A 22,548-nucleotide genomic window follows, 5' to 3' on the forward strand; every position below is an offset into this window, starting at 1 on the left:
AGGTCCTTTCCAACCCTAACTATTCTATGGTTCTGTGATATGGACAAGGTAAATGTAGCAACACAAGACAGTATTTAAAAACAAAGTGTGCAAACCTCATGTTTAAAAAACAAAAACAAAAACAAGTATTGCAAGTTTCTCCAAAGGAACAAACCCCCCCCCAAACCAACAAAAACAAACAAACAAAAAACCCCACCACAAACAAACAAACAAAAAGTCTTAAAGCCTACAAGACTAAAAAGAAATAAGCTGCTGACCCTGGTTCTTGTTCTCTGGCACCACTGAATTATTTCGAGGAGAACTAAGAAAAGTGACAAAGAAGAGCAAATATATAGTCAAAGGCTTAAATTCGCTATGCAGAGGTCTGGGCACTCAGCTGTCAAATTTCAGAGGTCCACAAATGAGAAAAGTTTTAGACAGTGCCAAAGGCTTTCTGTGGGATAACAGCATTCAAAAAAATTCCAGATCAAAAACTTAACCACAGTATATCCACTTGCTAAGAAAGCAGAGATACTTCCACTCAATGACTACCCAAGTTAGTGATAAAACAGCAAAATGTTTTAATGCCAATCACTTTATTTAAGTATTAAACATAGCAGCAGCTTATATGGACTACATACCTTCAAAGGTATATTTCATCTAAATATATATGTATCATCTAAAGATGTTACAATTCAGTGCTTGGAATGAGAGTGTTAAAGGAGAGCAAAGTTTAGTCTAGAAATCACTGCAGACAGGGAAGAAAAAGATTAATTTCTCAGTATAAGACACCTGAGAAGAAACAAATGCACTGCTTGAAGTGGAGCAATGACACTTTCAGCTTCTGCTTCTCCTTGTATATTCTCTCCTTTCCATTACATTCCCTAACATAAGTGGCACAAGCCACCATGCCAAAGTTCAGTCTATCACAGCAATGAATGTGCTCAATAAGCAACACTCGGGGAAAAAAAATAATGTACAAACTTCTTGTTGCTGTCAGACCAGAGGCAGATCCTTTAGGGCAGATGCTTTGGTCTCTTGCAGCTTCAACAGCTTTTATCTTTGCCTGTGACACATAACAGAGACATACGCTCTTTAATTCCTTCAATATCTTTCAGAAAACTGTCCCCTTCAATTAACCCATCCTCTCCTCTGACGTTTATGGATGACTCCCTAATTACCATTCTGTCTACAATGCAGTTAAGAACAAGATCAACATTAAGCCCTTCATCCTGTCATAAATAATGCTGGTAATAGCACTGCCAACATTTACAGCACTATATAAATAAATAAATACTAATAGTGAAGAACTCGACTTTGAACACAAGGATGGGAAAGATCTCAAGTCATCCCATTTATCCTCTCTACAGTACAGGTCTATGGCATACTATCAAGGGATATACAAACCAACCTTCTCTTAAAAAGTCCTTTAGGCTAGCTTTTGTTAAGGTTTTCTCTTTGGTGACCTCAAATTCTTAGCTGTATTGTTTGATGTTGGAGCCATAGAAGTCCAAAAAGCTCTCACCATAAAACTCTGACCATAAAACATAACAAGACAAAAAGGAATGCTTTTTCCCACCCAAAATAAATCCAGAGTGCTCAGTTCTCTACACAGTACATGCTAATGCCAAACACTTACTTACATTTACCCTGTCTGTTGTACATAAAATACATTTAGGGAGGTGAAACATGATGTGCTGACAGCTAACAACTTTAAGCTATCCACAGAATCACAGCATTTAATACCAAAAAGATATGGTAGATCTTTCTTGAGAAATGAACACTGCATTTGACATGGAAGACAGTACAGAGGGAAAGGGACTTATATTTAGCCTGTCACATCTTTCCCTCTTGCTTTGCCACTGAAGCACAAGAAGCTTCAATAAATGTTCAGAAGCAGCCAGTGACAAAAATAGTAAGAGTGCTGACAGAAATCCTGCTCATTACACAGTTTTCTCCTGAAACATCATGAGCTCTCCTGGGAGAAGTAGTGTCTTGAACTCTGCAAAACCAAGATGAGCAAGGTCCCATAAAGCTGCTAGTTTAGCATATAAATTCCTAACCACCTTCAGAAAGGGACTGTTAATTTTGAGACTGTTGTTTTGTTTTGTTTTGTTTTTAATTCAACTGTAAGAAAAATGCCCACAAAGAAATTCACTGCCAGAATTAAGAACCATTACTGATCACATGCAGAGCCACTCAGGAATCACACCTAAAAGCCCAAATCTCTTCCATGATACCATCCCAGTCACTCATTAGAAAACAGAGAAACTGTCATCTCAATTCTTGGTATCAAGGGAGGGAACAGAAAGCAAATAGTCATCTTTTAAATAACAGGAGGGACTCAGATATTGCGGTCATAAAAAGTCTAGATACCTACCCAAAACGAACAGAAGTAATGGAGAGGTGGATAGCTAGGCAGAATAGTTTAGACTTTATAAAATTAGCAAGAAAGTGTTGGGAATTAAATTCCCAGGCTCATCAGCTTCACAGCAGGACTGTCAAGACTCCACCTTTCTGCAGCTTTCTCCCTCTTACCACTCACCCCTCAGTTAAAAACACGTATCACAACATCATGCCATTGCTGCATGTCCTTCAAGTTAAAAGGCTGTTTCTCCTTTTCTACCGTCATGTCAAGGAAATGGCACTATGTGACTGATGGTCACAGCAGCCTTTCTGTGTCTTGCAGCTCTTGTGCAGTTTTATCTGTTACAAGCACCTTTCCTTTTGCCTTGGGTTGCAGTCATTTAAGTCCTCTTTCTGCAATGCCTAATAAAGGGGGTGGGAGCCTTCTGAAGTAACACCACAGCGCCAAACCCCGAACCCTGATATTCAAGTTCCATACATATCTGATATTACTTTTTAGCCACTCACTTGAGTTTTTTGAAGGCTTCCCTGCCACCAGCCACATACTGCTCTCCACTTCGAAGCTCCTCCAGCTGCCGGACACGATGCCCACCCCGGGGGGTATAGATGTTACGCACAGCTCCGAAGGGTGCCTTCACCCCAGCTGTCACCTCTTTCAGGAATACCTCAAAGTTGGACACTTTCTTCTCACTGATGACAATGCGGTGCCCCGGGAAGAAAGGGTCCCCGTTCCGATATACCAGCAAGCTCTTCACCGTCGGCTGCGAGAGCCACGACCCCTTTGTGCCAGTACTAGTCATGCTCGGTGGCTTCGGACCTCCCGGTGCCTGCACCACCAGTTTACTCAGGAGAAGGCTCCTGCTCGAGCAACCCTCTCACCTCTGCCCTGACAGCGGGGTGAAGCGCACACACCCAGGCGAGGCCTGGGCACCAGGGCCCACCTCCAAGGAGGCAGAGGAGGGAGCCCGGGGCCGCGGGGAGGGACCACAGCCTCCCCAGGGCTTGCGGCACAGCTCAGGTCAGCGTCTTGAGAGCGGCTCTTCCTTGGCAACCAGCTCCTGCTGCTGCTGCTCCCTGGCACCTGGGGAGGTTAACGCCGATTACACTAACCCAGGCAAAAAACACAAACAAAACCAAAACAACAACATTGCATGGAGGTAGATCCTACACAGATGGAAAATGGACTGCAGGGGACCTACGGCCTCCCAGGGTATTTATCCTCCAGCCTTGCCATTACGGGAAGCGACTTGCCGCTGCCACCCTGGTTTCCTCGGGGAACTTTATCCCGGGTTTGTTCGTCCTCCCCCTTGCCCAGCCAGGCGACAGCCTACTAGGAGCCTGACGGACCCAGAGCCACCGCACAAAGCACTGCTCAGTTATTCACCGGACAGGGGCTGGGGGAAGGAGAACGAGGAGGCGTCGTGTCTAGAGGCACGGCGAAGGACGCGGGGGCAATACGGGCAGAATGTAAACGGACCAAGGGCCCCGCACCTGAGCGAGCGAGAGAGCGAGGGGGGATAGTCCCCGCTCTGCCTCCTCCTCCCCAGCAGCTCAGGCGCTGCAGTGCGCTGGGGCTCCCCGCCACAGAGGAAGGTACCGGCCACTGAACTGCCCTCGGCGGGGAGCGGCGGCGGAGGTGAAACCTTGAGCCGGTTTAGCGCTCCCACAGCCAGCCCGGGCAGGGAGAATGCGGTGGCCAGGTCCGACCAGGCGCGGCGGAGCTGCCGTGAGATGGCGGATCCACACAGGCGAGCGGCCGGTAAGCGCCGTTAACCGCCGGTAACAGACCCCCGCGCCGCCTCAGAGGGACCGCCGTTCGCATGGTGGTGAGTACAGGATTAACCACCCGCAAGTCTCTCCCTGACGGGCCCTGGCCCCGCCGTGATGGGCCGGAAGGTAGGCGGTGGCAGGCAGCGGCCGCGCCCGGTAGAGGAGAAGGAGGGAGTGAAAACCACGTTATTTCATTCACGTCTAGCCAGCTCTTCTTGGGGTTTCTTACTGAACGTGTCAATTATTTCCTTCTCAAGAATAAACCAGACTTTTACTAGACCTTTTAGATCAAGGTAACGAAAACGCTAGGCAGGTGCCCTGGCGTGGAGGTAAGGGCAAGGTTCAGCCGCCAGCAAAAAGGCAGTTTCTACAACACGAGTGACTGCTTCAAGCGCTCTGGCCTGGCTGCTTCTGCATATTCCCTTGCTGAATCTGACACATGCTTTCTCCAGTGAAGATTTAGTTACTTGATGCCTGGTAATTGCCTTTGGTTCATGATTAACATCTAACGATTCCCAGTTGTGTGTACAGGAAGGTCCATGCACAAAACAAACGAACCACTGAAAAGTCATACTTGCTGTTACTCTTTCTTTACTTCTTGTCAGTTACTAAAAATTCCTGAAAATTGGATCTTTGCTGCAGGTCTACCATCTGAATGGGCAAAATTTGCTAGTAACACAGAACTAAGCTGCACCCCCCCTGTGTCTGGGTAATTTTATTTTGCTATTTGCATTGGAATATTTGAAGGCTTTTCGGTACTCCTGGTATTCTTTGGTTGAGTAAGTCTGCTATAATTTGTTCTCTTAAGCATCCAGGATCAGTCACAAGAAGTAATATCACTCCTGCTGAGCTGGCCCAAACCTGCAGTTCTGTCTGGAAAATTTCAGTTAATGAGACTCAGCGATGATTTGCCCTACTAAACCAAGATCAATTTGAAATACAGCATGAACAGTAGCCTGATAAATCAGAAGAATATCCTCGGGCACAATTTATTTTAAACAAAAATACATCAACAAAATGAAACAGAAAAACAATAGACAAATGCGGTTTAACAAAACATAAACGTGGACAACAAAACGTAAAGTAACACACCTGATTCAAAGAACATGATGTAAAGTCAAATGAGATTATGTTGCAGTCTTTCTTAAGTCGATTTCTATAATTCTGCATAGTAGGTATGATATAGCATGTATAAAAAATATATTTTTATACCTATTAAGAACCAGATCCAATGGCTGCCATCATCAAAAGACTTCCTTATGTTTCATAGATAACTATATTGGATCATGAAATCATACTGATACCATTTTAATCTTAAACTATTAAAAAAACTTTGTAAACAAATGATCCACTTGAAGCTGCATTTTCTTGCTAATTGTCAGCCAAACATCTCCAGATTGTCCAGTGGTTGAGAAGTAATTTTGGATATTGCATTATCAGAATAGTAGACCTGTTTAATCTCAGATTAATAAAATTTGTAAAAAATCAATCAAGAGTGGGTCTTACAGGCTTACTCAATGTACAGACAAGTCTCTGGTGTGTCCAGACCACCAAAATTCTGACTACAGAAAAGTTTTTTTACTTGACAACACTTTAGGCATACTTGGGACATGCCTTTTGGCCATACTTTTTAATGCTATCTGCTTTGCTCTTTCCAGGAAGCTGCATAATAAAATACAGAGGCTTTGATTCCACTGGATTTTTGCCACAGCTTGGGTACAAGAAGCAGTGAAACCTGAGAGAAAATAAACAGAAAATGTCTTAAATTTGAACTGAAGTCCTTTAACAACCCCGTTTCCCCACTGGTTGTTGCAAGACTAGAACTGGTCTACATCTTCCTACCTGGAACTGCTTAGTGTACAGTAACAATTGCTCTTCCAAATGGATTTTAACACATGTGATGGAAAGAATTTTTCTTCCCTTTTATCTTGGTTCCTTTGATGGGAAAATTACCCCCCTGCTGTGAGTTACAACAGGGCAGTTAAGCATTACAGAAAGCAATTTCAGGGTGAGGGAAGTCAAATATGCTGTTACTGGTTAACAGTTCAATTTCTCTACTTGCTGCTGGTTTGCTTCTGTCTAGTAAAGGGGAGAACCAAACATTTACCATCCGCAAATTAATACTGCTTAACACTGATCTGTTGCAACCTGAAATGAAAAAAATACATTAAAAATATGCCTAAGTTTAAACACCAAAAATGCTGATGACCTTCACATCATTCTGCAGTCAAGTAGTGATATGCCAACTATTTGTCTACTATTTTGTGCCAGATTTTCCTACTTAAGGTGATCTTAGGCCTAATTTGCGATTACACATTGTCTTTGGCATAGGTATAAACCACTGAGTATTTTACTTGTGCACCTGTTTTGACATTTGCACTACTCCAGAATACTGTTGGTCTTTACCTATAGCCGTACTGCTTACAATCACTTTTGTGGATTGCAATAAAACATCCCCTGAATGATACCAGAGACTTAAAGCAGCCTGGAACTGGTAAGCAAAATCTTTGGCCAAAACTGGGAGCACATTACAAATCCTTTGCATAATTGCAATAGAGTATCTTGCCCATAGTTTAAGCTTTCCATAGCTGATAGCAATGCCTCATAAAGACTTCATCTCTCAAATTCAGCTGCTTGCGTTTCTGCCATCTGTCCCCTTACTTGTGCTACAGTGGAATCTGTTTTCCTATTCTTAAGGCACGACCTTGAAATTCAGCTCCTGAAAAGCAACCATGACTGTCTAGTGCACAACAGGCCCATTACCTCACACAAGTCTTTTCAGGATGAAACATTTTCTTCAGTGATAGGAACAAAAAACAAACTTAGAGTATTTCCAGTGTTAGTATGTTTTCTGTCTTGCCTTAGTGCAACCATTGCCCAAAAGCTAAGAAAATCTCAAGCACTTCAGCTGATGATAGCAGCCTTCATTTATGAGAATCTGCTCTTTCTAGCCTTTGCAGGGCTGGAGCGCTTATTCCCACTATTGTTTCAGTTCCTAAGCAATCTCCTGTCACATTCTCCACAGTAACAAGAAAAGCTGCTGAACCCACTGACACAATTAATATAAATCCAGAGACACATAATCTCTTTGTGATGGAGCAGTGTCAGACCTCTCATCTTACTTGGAGTCAGGTCAAGTGTCGGGATCACATGATGGACCTGAAGTCAATGAGCACACACTGGGGGATGTCATGAGAACAGAGCCATGGCATAGTGACATAGCATCAAATAGGGTCACTTTTTCAGCACCAAAATGCTGTGAGGCATCTCAGGATCAGGAGCGATCTTGCAGCTTGTTGCAGGTCCCTGGCAACAAGGCTCAGTGACAGCAAAACATGAGGTCATGAAGACAGGAACATGTCCTAGTGCTGAAGACTGACAGAATGCAAAATGATAAAGTTTCTAAATACAGAGAACAAAATTCAGCTTGTTCGATTGTACACAGTGCTGAGACTCACACTTAATAACTACACCTTTGTGCAGCTTATCTAAAAATCAGACTAAGCAATAGCAGCCACTTTATTCCCAGTTGTAATTCTGGGGTGATCGGACAGTCTGAACTGACAGTTTAATGTATATATATACTGGGTAGTTCAGCTTTCAGACACATGCCCTAACTGGAAGAAACAAAATACTGATGCAGTTGGGCAGTTGTAAATTTTAAAACCCATGTCATAGCAATTTCACATTCTTCTACAACTGCAAGATCAAAACCTCCTTAGAATACCAGGATCAATTATTTTTTTCTTAAATAAAGCATTAACCTTAGTTGAAGCTACAGCTTTTGATGACATGTCTTAGAGTTCTAACCATTCTTGAGAGAGCTGAGATAATAAAGGGTTACCTAGGAAAAAGGCTATTGCATACCCTTAAAGGCATATGAGGAAATAGTTCTCCATGAAGAAGCACATTCCAGGGGGTTAGCCTGAGGTAAAAAGTTAAAAACTATCTCTCATGTGGTCTTTGTATAGAAAGTGAAGGTATGCTCTCTAGGCAAAGATTTCTCAGTGTGTCATGGGAGCCACCTTTGATAAAGGCACCTGACACTATCAGTGGAGTATTCCTGATTCATTCATGCAATAGAAATTATTCTAAATATGAATGTTATACTTTTTAAGTTTTCCATGGGGCCTTTTCTCTCTTCTTATTGAGCTGCACTGATCATCCACTGAACACTTATCTACTGTCTGGAAGCAAGCTTACATTTTTCTGGTTAATCTGGTTTTTGTTTGTGTTTTGTTGTTTGTGGGGTTTTTTTCTTTATATAATGGCACTTCTGTGATCATGTATTTTAGGAGAAGAAACAGGTAATAGGTTCAGGCATGTTATTGTATATGAACAGGACTAATTAAATGTACAAACCATACACTAGGGAGGCAATTTCTCTGTAGACAGACATCCATATGCCTTTCTACCATAGTTCTCCCCGAAGTTCTCTAAGGTCTTCAGCAGAGATTTAGAAGGAGTCCTCTGATGACACCTGTGATTTCCTTCTCTTTCTGTAGTTTTCTTTGGTGTTTCTGCTCTTCCACATACCCCAGCTGCAATCAGACCAGTCCCTCGTGTCTGCACTGGCATTCAGACAGCAGTGGAACTAATTGCTCATGTCATTCAGGCTCACAGATAGTTGTGTTTTGGATAGCAGTTTCAGGGCTAAGCAAGCCTGTGCGTGAGCTAGCTTCTCTTCTCAGCAGAACAGAGGACAGCTATCATGCCTGTTTGTGGTAATGAGCTTCTTCAACAAACAGCAGATGAGCTTGACTAATTTTTTATTAGATACAGCAAACTGCTCCCAACAGTTGGCACTGCGGGACAGACCAGGTACCTGGCACTTGTGTACAGCAGAAGCAACAAGCAGATCATTGGTATTTAGAGCTGCAATAAATAGATGGCAGTTTGAGATCTCCAGGTATCTTTTCTGAGCAGCAGTATAAAATCAGACATTCTATCTGTGCTTCAGAACTTAGCCCTGTTTGCCAATTCACACCAGTCTGTTGCCTTCACCTCTGAAGACAGAGGTGATACCTGGTCCCTGCCCTTCCAGGCAATTATGATGATGACTGATAATGCAGCTATAATGAGATACAATACCAGTACTCACTAGCATACTGGCCTATTGCATCATACATATCAAAGTTCAAATCAATATATATTTGGTGTGAAGTTATGTCATCTTATTTCTAACAGGCCTGTTGTGTAAGCAGCCAGAATAACAGACGGACAAAGGAAAACAAATAGATCAACCCAGTATCTTTTCCCTTTTTTACTGAAGAGAGTGAAATGTCAGCTGTGTGAAACTTACTGCAAGTTCATTAAATGTAAATTTCTGGCAGATACTCTTCAAATGCTTCCCAAGCTTTTGCATTCCAACTATGCAGAGCCAACATAAGCTGCTGTTAGAAGCCAGCAACAGCGTGTGTTTATTTCCTCTCTCCTGTTGTTTGCTCTGCGCTGTCTGGTATTCCCAAATTTTAAGTATCTCTTGACATCCAAGAGTATTAGAACAGTCTTGTGCATACTGCCACCTGCTGTGATTAAACAAAACTTGAGCTAAAATATGTAAGCTTTTGATTAGAGCTTTTTATTAATTATAAAGTGGGACGTTTGCACTCAGGCATGCTTACCCAGAAACTGAAAACTTTCGATGCCCTCAGTTTACTCATATATGCTTAAGACCTTAAAGCTCATGCAGTTCCAACCCCTCTGCCACAGGCAGGAACACCTTCCACTAGACCAGGTTGCTCCAACCCCCGTCCAGCCTGGCCTTGAACACTGCCAGGGATGGGGCAACCACAGCTTCTAGGGGCAACCTGTGCCAGGGCCTCACCACCCTCACAATGAAAGTTTCCGCCACCACATGGTTTACGCGCATTACGAACGCTTCCGGAGGTCGGAGCAGGCCACAGACGCCGCGGTGACAGCAGCCAGCGGGCGCAGGCTGGGCGCCCGCAAAGTACGACTGCGGCCACCGCTCCGTTACCAGCTCCATCCGGGTGCGACGTACAGCTCAGTTAGCAGTGGCAGCCGTACCCCGCACCGCGTGGCCCCTCCCGGCCCCCAGCCGACGAGCTGCCACAGGCCACACTCCTGCCAGGCTGCGCAGGGTAACTCTTCAGCCTGGGCTCCTCCCTCGCCGCGGCTGCGCGCTGGGAGCCGTATCGTACCGTACCGGGCCGGGCCGCGCTGTGCTGTCCCGCTTCGTGCGGGCGCTACGCGCCTATGCTGCGCACCGGGCTGATTCCCCGCGCCCTGCGCCGCCCTCGCGGGGCCGTGCGGAGCCGCCGCTGCTGCTGCACGGCCCGCAGCTGGGCGGGCGCGGAGGGCGGCGGGTCCCGCTTGGGGGCCGCCCTGGGGCTGCTGCCAGGCTCCGGCCGGCCAGCGGCCGTGGCTGTGCCGCTGTGCGCCCGGGGGCTGCGCTGGTCCGGTAAGCGGCGGGGCTGGGGTGGGTTGGGGCAGGCACCGCTGGGCCTTGGTCCCCCGTGCGCCCCGGTAGGACTCACTGTGTGGTGTCGCAGGCGGGGAGGGAGGGAGGGAGAGAGAGTGACACCCCGGCCGGGGACCGGGAAACCAAACCGGCAGTAGCTGCACTCTCGGTGCCGTGTCGGCTTCCTGCCGGAAGGGTGTCAGGTTCGTGAGGGCCTTCTGACTACCGGTGCTGCTTAGTTTCTGTGCCAGTGGTTATGCGCATGGCTTGTAGCAGGGCACCGCATCGTTAAAGGCAAAATGCAGTGTGCTGGAAAACATAAATAGAAATGTCTTGTCTTTCTTCAGGTAAACTTTATCAACATGTCCCAACAGAGCCCTCCCAAGCCACCTTAGCTAGCGTGGCTCCTGTTTTTGCAGTGGTAAGTATGTGCAGGAGTTTCCACCAGCAAGGGCAGCTTGTGCAGGATGATGGTACTCTTTCTTTAAAGCATCATAGGAGCAGATAGATTTCATCTTTCAGAGGACATCCCTAGTTCTAAATTGTTGATTTAAGGTATTCTGACTTGACCTCATAGCAGCCTTCCAATATCTGAAGGGGACCTACAAGGATGCTGGAGAGGGACTCTTCATCAGGGACTGTGTCAATAGGACAGGGAGTAATGGGTTTATACTTAAACAGGGGAAGTTCAGGTTAGCTATAAATGAAGAAGTTCTTTACTGTAAGGATGGTGAGGCACTGGCACAGGCTGCCCAAAGAAGTGGTAAGTGCTCCATCCCTGGCAGCGTTCAAGGCCAGGACAGAGCCTAGATTGCTGTAAAGGAAATAGCAAAATCTGTGATCAAGAATGTAAGATGCCCCACTGATCTCCCTGGTGTCCAGTGATAGGACATGTGTGAATGGTTCAAAGCTATGCCAGGGTATGTTTAGACTGGACATGAGAAAGCATTTTTTTTACCAAGAGGGTGTTCAAACACTGGAACAGGCTTCCTAGAGGGGTGGTCAATGCTCCAAGCCTGTCCATGTTGAAGGGACATTTAGACAATGCTCTTAATAACAGGCTTTAATTTTTGTTCAGCCCTGAAGTGGTCAGGCAGTTGGATTCTGTAATTATTGCAGGTTCCTTCTCACTGAAATAGTTTATTCTAAGTCTGATCCTCTGTAAATTACTTTTTCCCCAAGGTTTACATAGGAACGTGGTCATAGAGATGACACTAGTATTTGGTGTGTGGCAGTCTGGTGCAACTTTTTCTCAATTGGGGTGAACTGTGAAGAGAGTGAAGGTTGGGTTTTCTTCATAATGTATATTCCATTTGACTTCAGGCAAGTGCAAACAGTTTTAGAAATTGATTTCTTGACATACAGTAGTTCTGTGAAAAAGATATATTTTTTTTCCACTCCTTTAGATGAAGCTTGACAAAGAGGGAAATGCTACCTATTTTGGTGAGTTTTCATTGCAGTTTTGCTTAGTTTTTGTCTTTTTTCCTTTTCCAATACAGAAAAGTCCAATTGGCAATTTGCATGAGATAGAAAATTGTATTTGGGATACTTCTCTGTGTGGGATGTTGCAATATGTTCTTTGTTTTGCTGCCTTCTATTGGTCTTCATAGCATCTTTATTGTTACAATTTTTACATATTTTTAAGTAATATTTTGAAAAATATATCTCTATCAGGTGGTCATTTTTACTTTGTCTTTTCCCTTTTTAACAAACACGCAGCTTTCCTCACCTTGTATTTCCTTCGAGACTTCCCAAATGAGTCTCTTGGTTTTTGGCATGATATTAATTTTCATGGCCAACTTTTTCACTTACATCTGAATTTTTTCTCTTCCCACTTAAGATGCAGTCTTATAAACTTCGTATATTGAGGAATCTATGGGAGGAAAACTGTTTTAAAGATAACAGCTTTTTCTTCCCTTCTGTGGGTCTTAGTAACACAATAAAATGTCATTTCAGGGCATACATGCTTGTCCCCTAAATGTCTTCATTTTAAAATATTTTTCTGATAGAAAAGAAGAAAACAGAATTGTACCAGGAATTGGGTCTTCAAGCTCGAGATCTAAGATTCCAACACCTAATGAGCATAGCAGCTAGGAACAACAGGATCATCTTGAGAATGGAGGTAATATTTTCCCTGTAGTTGAGTGTAAACTTGAACCATGTCTTATCCTTGCACTTGCATTTTCTTGCACAGTTCTTTTAATACCAGTTTTCTATGAGGTGCAGTCTAGCAGTAAATGTGTCTTTGGAGCTCTGCCTAGCAATCAGAGGTATGTGTTCACCAATATATTAATGACAGGAGAAACATTACTAATGTTGTCATAGAAGTAAAGGCTTACATGGAGCCTCTGCTCAGTCATACCACCACTGGCACAGTGCTGTGTCTGAACCATAGGGAATGTATTAGTTTGCAGTTAGCATGAGATTCTGTTATTTCCTGCCTGGAAAGACATTCGAAGAATGGCTTTATTAGAGCCTAAATTATCAAATGCGCTACACAGTTACAAACTATCTTGAAAGAGGTGGTTTTTCAGACTCTTCTATGTACTGTCTTTTTCAGTTCTTGAAGGCTGTCATAACACCAGAGTTTCTTCTGATACTAGATTATCGTAATTTAAACCTGGAACACTGGCTCTTCAAGGAACTAGCATCTCAGCTGGCTGGGGAAGGTCAGCTGGTTACATATTCCCTGCCCTTTGAATTCCGAGCCATAGAAGCAATCCTGCAATACCGGGTGAGCTGTCTCATTTTTATTTAAACAGTTTTGGAAGTTGTTGCTTCATAGAAAGGACAGTATTGATTTTATTTTTGTGTTACTATTTATACATACGCATTTGTGTATGTATTCTGCACTTAACGGTGGGAGCTCTTTTTGGTTTGTTTTTTGTTACTTTAGTTTTTATGGGTTTGTGTGTGTATGTGTTACCATTCCCTTCCCAAGAAAGTGCTAATTGGATGTGATGGCTTCACCATCATTTGGACAGTTAAAAACAAGACAGAGTACCTTTCTAGAGACATGCTGTAGCTGAAATGGAAGTCACGCTGAGGTTTTTGGCCTCTTGGGCAGGAGTCAGGTAACAATTTCTAGCTATCCTTAAAAATCTGTGCTTGCTAATGCTAATATGACATTTCTAGGCAAATAGCGCTTTAGCTTTATCAGCCTTAACCGCTGTGGTTGTCACTGGGTTTCAGTTCAGTGCAAATCTCTATTATAAAATACTGTAGTTTGCACTGGCTTTATCTTTTAAGTGGTATCTCTATAGCAAGTATTTCCTGGGCATTGGAGAGCAGATTGTGTTAACTGCCTGTTACTGTGAATTCTGTGTTCAGAGACAGGAGTCAGTAGCCCAAGTCATTCTAAACGGATTGCTTTAATTCTTATGAAGGATCATGTTGTTACCTAGATCAGCAGACTACAGGGGAGACTTAACACTTTGCAGCCTCAGATCCTTGAGACACTGGAAGCTCTAGTGGACCCCAAGCTTTTGTCTGTGGATAGGAGTAAACTACACATTCTCCTGCAAAATGGCAAGAGGTAAATAAGAGTAAGCCATGAAGAGCTGAGAAGATGACCATAGAAAATTATGTGCAGTGAAATGTTAGAAAAATGGTATCGAATATTAATTTCCTAGATAACTGCAGTGCTGGCTTGTGCATCTTATTTCTAAATGTAAAAATTGGTATGGAAGATGAGTGATTTGGGGCAGAATAGAAAAAGGGAAGCCTATTCCAAGTTGTCATAAATACAGTTGAGCTTCTTAAATAGCAACTGACAGAACAAAATAATACCTAAGAGAACAAAATAACATCATGAAAATGTTTCCTGTAATGTAAAACAAGATTAGCCTTTAGATCTATGCTTTAAGGTTACTAGTTCTCATATACTGGTACCTTTCTGTATTAGCCCCTCTGGTATATGCTTGCTACATGCTCATAGAGTGCTTGTTTCCTCTAGTTTAGGAATATATCCTGAAAACACATCTGAATCTCTTTCAGTGTGTGTCTGTAGCTCACTGGTCCCCAGACAGATCACTGCCACTTCTAAAGTGTATGGCCTGTAAGGGATATTTCGAAGTTCTTAGAACCCTGCAAGGAATTCTTCCCTGGATGGTCTTGTCAGGCGAGGGTGCTGGCTGGCAAACTCAGTTAGAGATTACCTTTGTGCACTGGTGCCAGTGAGGATTACTTGACCTTTTTTGCCTGTTCTTTCTTCAGCTTGTCAGAACTGGAAACAGATCTTAAAGTTTTCAAAGAAACAATTCTGGAGATCTTAGATGAAGAAGAATTAATAGAAGAGCTCTGTCTATCTAAATGGACTGATCCACAAGTATTGTATGTATATTTTGAAGCCACATACTTTTTTAACAGTGTGATTTGTTTTAGAAGAACTTGAACACTAAACTGTGTGTTCCCTGCCAAAAAGCAGAAAGCAAAAGACTTATAAAGCCGTAATGCTTGCTGCTTCAGAAATCACTGTATTTTCCTTTCAGAGAGGGACTGCATTAGCACTAGTTATATTATGCACTTTCAAATAGTTCTTGGCATAACAGGTCAGCTCATCCAGTATGTAATGGGATGGGAGCAGGATGGCAGAAGGAGAAAAGGCAAATGTTAACACTCTCTGGAAGAATTTTGCTCATTTTAAAGCTTGTCTTAAATATATCAGACACTGTGCTTCCTTTGTTAGAAGTGTTCTGAACACCTTTCTTCTAGCTTTTGCTTACCAGCAGAACCTGAAGGAAAGAGGCCCTGAAGCAATCTTGTGCTTCTGAAGAGCAACATTTAAGGAAAGGTGTACATGCAGAAATAGTCCTATTGCACTCCCTCAAATTCTGGTGAAGGACAGCAGCAGCAGTGCCGGTAGCTTTAACAAAAACTAAAAAGCAAAAAGAGAATGTGTACCAGACCCCAGTATGTTTTGGGCTGAACTGTATTTAAATCTTGGGCATACAGACGTGCTTTATGTTTAAGCGGATAACAGAAACTGCTTTTCAGTATCCTTTGTGAAGCTGCTGAATGCAACTTTTGTGTAACCACACTGCATGTGGATATTAGTAGTATTCACACAGTAGCATGTGTTTGAAATCATGAGGTAGTTTCTTGTCCTGCAGAGCTTAGTCTAAATGTGCAGCAGAAACCTGGTATTCCAAAAGTGGGACACGTTTAGCATTTCTAGTGTATCTGCTGGAGCAGTGTCAGGAGGGCTCTGAATTCAGGGCTGCCCCTGAGTCAGCAGCTGGTCTTCATCCTGGTTTTGCTCACAGCCTTCCTCTGGACTTAATGCAAGCTGCTGGCAGCTCTCTTCTTGCCTCATGGTAGATAATGTATAGGGAACATCTAGGAAAGTTACCAAAGTAACCTTACACACTCATGTCAGGAGAAGCCTGAAGTCATCCTTTCTTTCAGACACCATGGGAAGGAGAGGTGGTACTGGGAGGCTGTGGTGTGCTACAGGGTGCAGAGGTGGTCTGTGTACAAGGTACACCAGGAAATACTAGCCGTGGCAGCACATCTGCAGGCAGGAAGTGTGTGGAGAGCTCTCTTTGCTCCACAATTGATGCAGATGGTAAGTGGTGTTTGCTGAACTCAAGAAGTCTGAGAAGGTGTGGAGTAACCCATTGAGGCATATAGGTGGCATCAGTGATCATTTGAAGCCACAATGGTGAGCTGAACGCAGAAAGACAAAAGACGATTTGGGCATTGTATCTGTGCGTGGGCATGGCAGACTGTTTTAAGACTTGTGAGACAGATAGAGGCTAGTTAATGAAAGCAAATCAGGTGGAAGAGGCCATATGCCTCGTTTTCCTTTGTATATCCACAAAGAAGGCAATGTAAAGATACTCATCAAGTAAGACCTTGAACCGAATCTGTAATACAGCAGGTAGTGCTCTAAGACTTTTAAGTCTGCAACTCCTCTCATCTGGAGGGCTCTAAAATCAACCTAGCTAACTCAAAGCTTCTGCCCTGTAAGACGGAAACTAGGGGCTCTGTTAAAGCTCCTCAGGAAGCTTATGTGTGTTGATTCTTAAAGCATGTCACTTAGTTTCTTGGAAAACCATTTCAGAGAGGTCCCTTTTTAACAGTCAGCAATGCAAGGAGGAGATTCTTTAAAAGGTTGAGTCTCTGCAGAAGTGAGGTTATGCTACAAAATTAAAAAATGATGAATCTTCCTGGTTTTGCTGCCAGTTTCCAGGCCCTTGTGGAACTTGGGTGCCTCAGCTTTCATCTACATAGCAATCCAGTACACCACCAGAAACATACATACCTGTTCCAGAGAAGGCTGCTGCACCAGCAGTTGGACCATGAAATGAGACTAGTCTCTCAGACAGACTTCACCTAGGAGAGCAGCATCTTCCATTTGATGCTCATTCTTCATCTGTTTCATGCTCCAGAACATGCAGTAATCACTGTGTATAACTGAAACACCTTACAACTAAACTTTTTGAATATACCTCTAAAACATCTGCCTCGCTGTGTAACTGTTTGTGTGTTGACTTGATTCTTGGTATTTTTGACTGTACTGTTACCAGTTTCCACCACTTGAGGGCATCACGAAATTAAGCATATTCTGTCAAAACTGTCAGCAGTTTATGATAGCTGAATAATAATGCAAACACGGTAATATAAACTTTATAAAGAATATAAAAGTGTAACTTTATAACTTTTTAATACCTCAACATGTAAGATTTGTGGTGCTGTGCGTGTCTTGAGTACCTCCAATGCTAACTGCTTTACTCAGAATCAATTGCCTATGCTGATCAGCTGATACATAGAAAAATATGTCTTTTATTTGAAGCTGTTTGTATTGATGGAAGTTCCTCACTGAAAAGATTGAATTTTGAGATCTAGTATCTGACAGCACTCTTGTTGGCTATTCCCTTTAACTCTTACGTGCCTTGTTTTAACACATCAGTAATACACTTCTATACAATGTGTAGCTAACCAGAAAAATATAAATTGTTGCTCGCAGTGAGGAGAGTGTATCTGGGATTGACCATGCAGAGGAAATGGAGCTGCTGCTGGAGAACTATTACAGACAAGCAGAAGATCTTGCAAATGAAGCTCGTGAACTCAGACTGTTGATTGATGACTCAGAAAGCATAATCTTTATCAACCTAGACAGGTTAGCTACCCTATCTTCTGGACTGCCAACACCCGAGCAGAATTTAATGCTGCTTAGTCTTTCTCAAATCTGCCTACAAGGACAGTTGGGGAGTTCCATCTTCATGGGGGTTTGAATGCACTTGCAGTCGCAGCACAAGAAGCTGCATGTGCAGCTTTTCTTGCAAGTGAACTGGACAAAGCAAAGCAACAAGACACCCTAATTTGTATGTATAAAAAGCTCCCTAGCTAGGTAGGCATCAGTTATCCATAGCAGGAGAAACCAGGCTTCCCCTAGATCCTTCTGAGGAGCTAGATACTAAAGGAAACCCCTGCAAATTTAGGGGTAAAATAAAATTTTACTCAGGAAAGTTCAGTCTTAATTAAGAAAACCTGAATTATTTAAATCTGGCTGGGTAACACAAGTTATTACTCTGTGGGGTGGTGACAAGAATGAATAACTTTGGAGTGAGTATTTTCTCTCTATATGCTACAGTTTTCACTACTAGTCAGCTTTCTTACTGAAAAATAGCTTGAATTTCTAAGCACCTACCATTCTGTCTTTGAGGTCAGCATTTAATGCTCACTCTCCTCTTTACTGGGGAGCTACCTGTGTAAGCTATTGGTGGATGCCTCCCTGGGTTGTCTAATTGCAGCATGACTTCCTCTCTTTCACTGTTTGGCTTTAGTGCATATGGAATTGAGAATTTGGGCAGCAAATCAGTTCTTGGGTTCCTCTTACAGATGTTTCTCCCTTTAGCCACCGTAATGTGATGATGAGGCTGAATTTGCAGCTGACTATGGGGACTTTTTCTCTCTCTCTCTTTGGACTCATAGGAGTTGCATTTGGTATGAACTTGGAGTCCTCTCTTGAAGAGGTAAGGAACAAGTGTTGCTTTTATCAGTGACATAATACATGGGACCTAGTTTTATAGTGTATTTTATATTCAATGCAACTTCTTTCCATAGGTAAAGCTCCAGGTTTATATTAATGTGTAAATATAATTTACTCTGGTGATTCATGTGTTCATACCATCACTTTTTTTGTAGGTGAATTACTATGTGTGACTAACTGCGCAATTTAGCAGCCTTTTTTCTGTGTCATGTCTGTGGAAAAGAAACAGGAAGACAAATTTATGGTTGTATAAGGACTGACTGTAAAAGCAGTATTAAGTTGTCTTTAATGATCATCTGTTCTTCTGAAGGGGACCAGCTTTGTCTTCCATATACAAGGGTACCTGGCAAGTACTCAGGGCATTTCCAGCACACCACAGGAAATACTCTGCTGTCAGTTACGTGTTTACACCTGGAGGGGTTCAAATTTACAATTGCACATGCTATCTTTAAAAGAAACTAACTAAAGCAAAGACTCTTTCTTTCCAAATCCATTACATAGAAAGGTTAAATTTTCAAACTTCCTGATGAAGGAAGGAAAACTGCATGAGACAGTAACAGGATGATTCCTAAATAAAATGGTTTGCTATGAAACAGCCCTTTTCCCAAGGCAGGGCTTGGATGTTGATGGTAGAGTTTACCACTTCCTCCCATGAAGGAGGAGATCTCTGGTGGGGAGTGTGAGATTATCTCTGGATAATCCCTTTTGTGAAGAGAGGATTTTATGACTAATGGGAACGTTCTGTTGGTAGGACCCCAGGATATTTTGGCTGGTGACAGGGATTATGTTTCTGGGAAGTGGTCTGATATGGCGACGCTTGCTTTCCTTCCTTGGGCGGCACCTAGAACCTCCACTACCTCCTCAAGTATGTATGGCTGGCTGGGTTTCTGCTTCACACTCCGTACAGTCCGTTTCTAAAGCAGGAAATAAGCTGTTGTAGAGGGGTGCGCTGCAGAGTAGGGGGAATTCAGCTCAGTGTCTGCTCCTAGGTAAAGGAGGAGGTTCTCCCTAGCTGGGCTGAATGAGGTGGGAAGCCCCAGCGCTGGCAAAGATACACCTGAGCAGTTAAGAGATACTGCTCACTGTTGACAGAAGCAAAGCTACAAGCTGTTCCTTGAGATGCACTATTACTTTAACCTGGCAGTCCAAGGGAAACTGAGGCTAATGGTAGAAAACAGCCCTAATTTGCCTTTTCACACAACTCTTGATCTGTAGTCCCTGTCTTGTGAAAGAAAGCAAAGATAAAAAGGTGATAAGGACAGGTACTAGGTGTAGGAACTCTCCAGAGAATGATGCAATTGTGATGTCCTGACTCCCAATCCAAAGTGTGTAATAGCTCCTCACATGCACACCAGCTGTCTTTGCCATCGATGCTGATGACGTTTTTAGAACCCCATTGTACAAAGCTGTATGAAGATTTCCAAGGAGACCATCTTCAGATTAGCAAGATTTTACATGCATTATTTTCCCTGTTGACTACCATTTCCTCCCAGGGCTTTTGGGACTGTATTGTCCAACTCTGTTCTGCACTCTATTTGTAGCTACAGTACAATAGACTACTAGTGGTACTCTAGTACAACTAGAGTAGGGAAGTACCAGTGGATTCAAAAGTTAAATTGCTACAAGTGACAAAAGAAAGGGAGTGACAGATAACTGCCCTTCTTCCCTCCGCTCCCTTGCCACTAAAGCACATAGGAGTTTGTGTGGATTGCTGACTGTGGCTAAAACCAACAGGATTATGCTCAAGTGTTGCTCAAAACCAACTCCAGCGCATACTGACTTCGGCTTGGAGAAGTACACTGAACGGGATTAGGGAGGGGGGAGCTAGAGCCAGTGTTCTGAAAATTAAGAAAAATCAGTGTTTGGGCCTCTGTGAAGATGCATTTCTTTCTGCTGCATATAGAACAGCTTCTCATGTAATCACAGCCTGTTTTGTATCATCTTGCCTAGGTTCCTGCAGTTTTGAAAAAATCCCAGCCAGCAGCTGGAAGAGTGGACATAAAGAACAACCTTAAAACAGAAACGTTTGGGCTGAACAGAAGCACGTTAACAAACCAATAGAACAGCAGGAATGAAGAGACTTTTGTTCTTACAGGGTGGACTTTGGACACTTCCATTTGTTCTTCCTTACTGAAAACTGCAAGAATTTCTAAACTTGCTAATTTATTATTTTATGCCAAAAAACTATGGTGAGATTTTAATGCTTACACACAAAAGGAGAAAAACACCAGGGAAAAGGGAGATATGCTTTCACAGTAGTCTCACCTCACACCCCATGTATGTTCCATTAGTTTTTTGTATTGCATACATGTATTTATTTTGGGGGCATTTCTGTCAAATACTTCATGTAATGGCCTTTCTTAGTATTTTCAGCTTAAAGGATGGCAGCAGCCAGTGTTCATTAATAATTCTTGTTCTGAGCTGCAGATTTAGGAATCTGACTTCCAATGTCAAAGAAAGAAAAACACCCCAAAAATGGCCTTTTTAATGATATATTTTTTTTAAGGCCTTTTTTAATTGCAGAGAACAGATTTTCCAAAGCAGAAAGCATACCTGCACCTGTCCTGAAGCATCGCCTCTAGATTGACAGTAACCAAAAATAATGTTTCTGTTATTTCAAGAGAGCAATAACAGGCTTTGAAATGTAGCTACTTATCTTGGGTATTCCTTAACAATTAATTCAGGTCCAAAAGGTATGCAGTTTTAGTAACAGGAAAAGCAGCTTGTTGGTAAGACACCCTGGTGCTTGTTCTTTGGTACTAAGTCTGCATGCATTGACACAGCTGCAGTGTAACAGCTTCTCATGCTGGTAAAAAGCACCAGACCAGTTGTTCGTTTCTCCTAAGCTAGGCTCTGCTTTTTTTTTTCTCTCCAACAAGACAAGACAAAGCATGGACTAGCCTGCACCACAGTAGGAAGCCTTGTGTCCTGTGGTGAACTGAAGGAAGGAGTAAAAGTCTTACGCCCACTACTTGCATTTTTCTTAGCACTTACCTCTGAACTCTGAGGGTGTAGTTCTCTGCTGGTTTCTCTCAGTCTGTAGAGGGAGCATGAAATCATTCTAAATCAGGTCACAAACTGTGTATTTCTTTGAGTTTTTTAACCTCTCTGTAACATACAGTGAGCAGCTCCTTAGGTGCCACCAAATAAATTACTGTATTAGTAGGAACTGAAAAGATGGTAGCTGTGAACATTTTCACTCAGGACTAATGAGTCAAAAATGGAAATGAAAAGGTACATAAATTAAAATTATACTGGCCTGTGATCCTAGTTTGGTTAAAATCAGTTTTATGTAATTGTTTTTAAACAGTTGTTCTTGCTCTGTGTGTGACTTCAACTACAGATATAAAAAGGCATGAGAAGGTAAGAAAACTAATGAGGTTTGTAAAGTTTTTGAGGTTTCTAGCTCGGGTTTGGTTGTTTTTCTTTCAGCCTTTTTACTAAGCAGGTAGAGATGTAAGAAACCTCTAAACTGAACAGTCTGGTGGAAGAAACAATGGCTCACATACCTTGGTTGATAAACCCAGGAAAGCTGAGTGTGTGAAGGGATATGGATGCTGATGTTTTCAACCAAGCTGTAGTTGCATTAGGCCAGTACAGAAATGTGTTGGTGCAGCTGTTTGAGAATCTTTCATGTGAGCTTTCCAAGCTCTGGCTTCTGCGCAGGGAGACTTCTGTGAACTGTATTGATTCTTTTTCCTGTACCTGACTGACTTAAAGCACAATAAAAGCACTGAGAGAAAGACGCATCTTTTAGAAGACTGCCTTTCTCTCTGCAGGCATACACAAATGTGTAATGGTTTTCTGACAATTTGCGCAATCAAAATGCATTCACACACAATAAAGTTACCATGAGATCACACATAGAAAAACCCAAAACTGGTGAAAGCTGTATGTTCAGAATGGAATTTCTATAGAACATACTGGGTTTGCCAATTTTCATTTTAAAAGGAAAAGTATTTATTTTCCCCTTACAAATACACTGCTTGTGCAGAGATTTGTAGGTACTCTG

General features: G+C 42.7%; 2 protein-coding genes and 1 long non-coding RNA gene across 4 annotated transcripts in view; 2 read left to right on the forward strand and 1 right to left on the reverse strand.

The window, feature by feature from the left end:
- The window catches only part of DCDC2 (doublecortin domain containing 2), a 58,029-nt gene extending 54,882 nt beyond the window's left edge, over positions 1–3,147 (reverse strand). For both annotated transcript variants that reach the window (XM_061449585.1, XM_061449586.1), the window contains exon 1: positions 2,854–3,147. In XM_061449585.1, the coding sequence (XP_061305569.1) occupies positions 2,854–3,146 (293 nt within the window). In that variant the 5' untranslated portion in view covers position 3,147. The remainder of the gene's footprint in view (positions 1–2,853) is intronic.
- A 1,612-nt stretch (positions 3,148–4,759) lies between these two features.
- On the forward strand, positions 4,760–6,299 carry LOC133267337 (uncharacterized). Its single transcript, XR_009742749.1, has 2 exons — positions 4,760–4,825; positions 5,775–6,299. It is a non-coding gene; the product is annotated as an uncharacterized LOC133267337 (long non-coding RNA).
- Positions 6,300–10,306: 4,007 nt separating this feature from the next.
- On the forward strand, positions 10,307–22,285 carry MRS2 (magnesium transporter MRS2). Its single transcript, XM_061449589.1, has 11 exons — positions 10,307–10,540; positions 10,888–10,961; positions 11,947–11,983; positions 12,550–12,662; positions 13,101–13,274; positions 13,945–14,075; positions 14,756–14,872; positions 17,511–17,663; positions 18,402–18,519; positions 19,288–19,401; positions 20,487–22,285. The coding sequence occupies exons 1-11, from the start codon at positions 10,336–10,338 to the stop codon at positions 20,595–20,597; spliced, it is 1,347 nt and encodes a 448-aa protein (XP_061305573.1). The 5' UTR covers positions 10,307–10,335; the 3' UTR covers positions 20,598–22,285.
- Positions 22,286–22,548: the final 263 nt, after the last annotated feature.

This window comes from Pezoporus flaviventris, unplaced genomic scaffold (assembly GCF_033815535.1).
Source record: "Pezoporus flaviventris isolate CSIRO_AGI_PZ_B2104156 unplaced genomic scaffold, CSIRO_AGI_Pfla_v1 ptg000007l, whole genome shotgun sequence".
Taxonomy (NCBI): domain Eukaryota; kingdom Metazoa; phylum Chordata; class Aves; order Psittaciformes; family Psittacidae; genus Pezoporus; species Pezoporus flaviventris.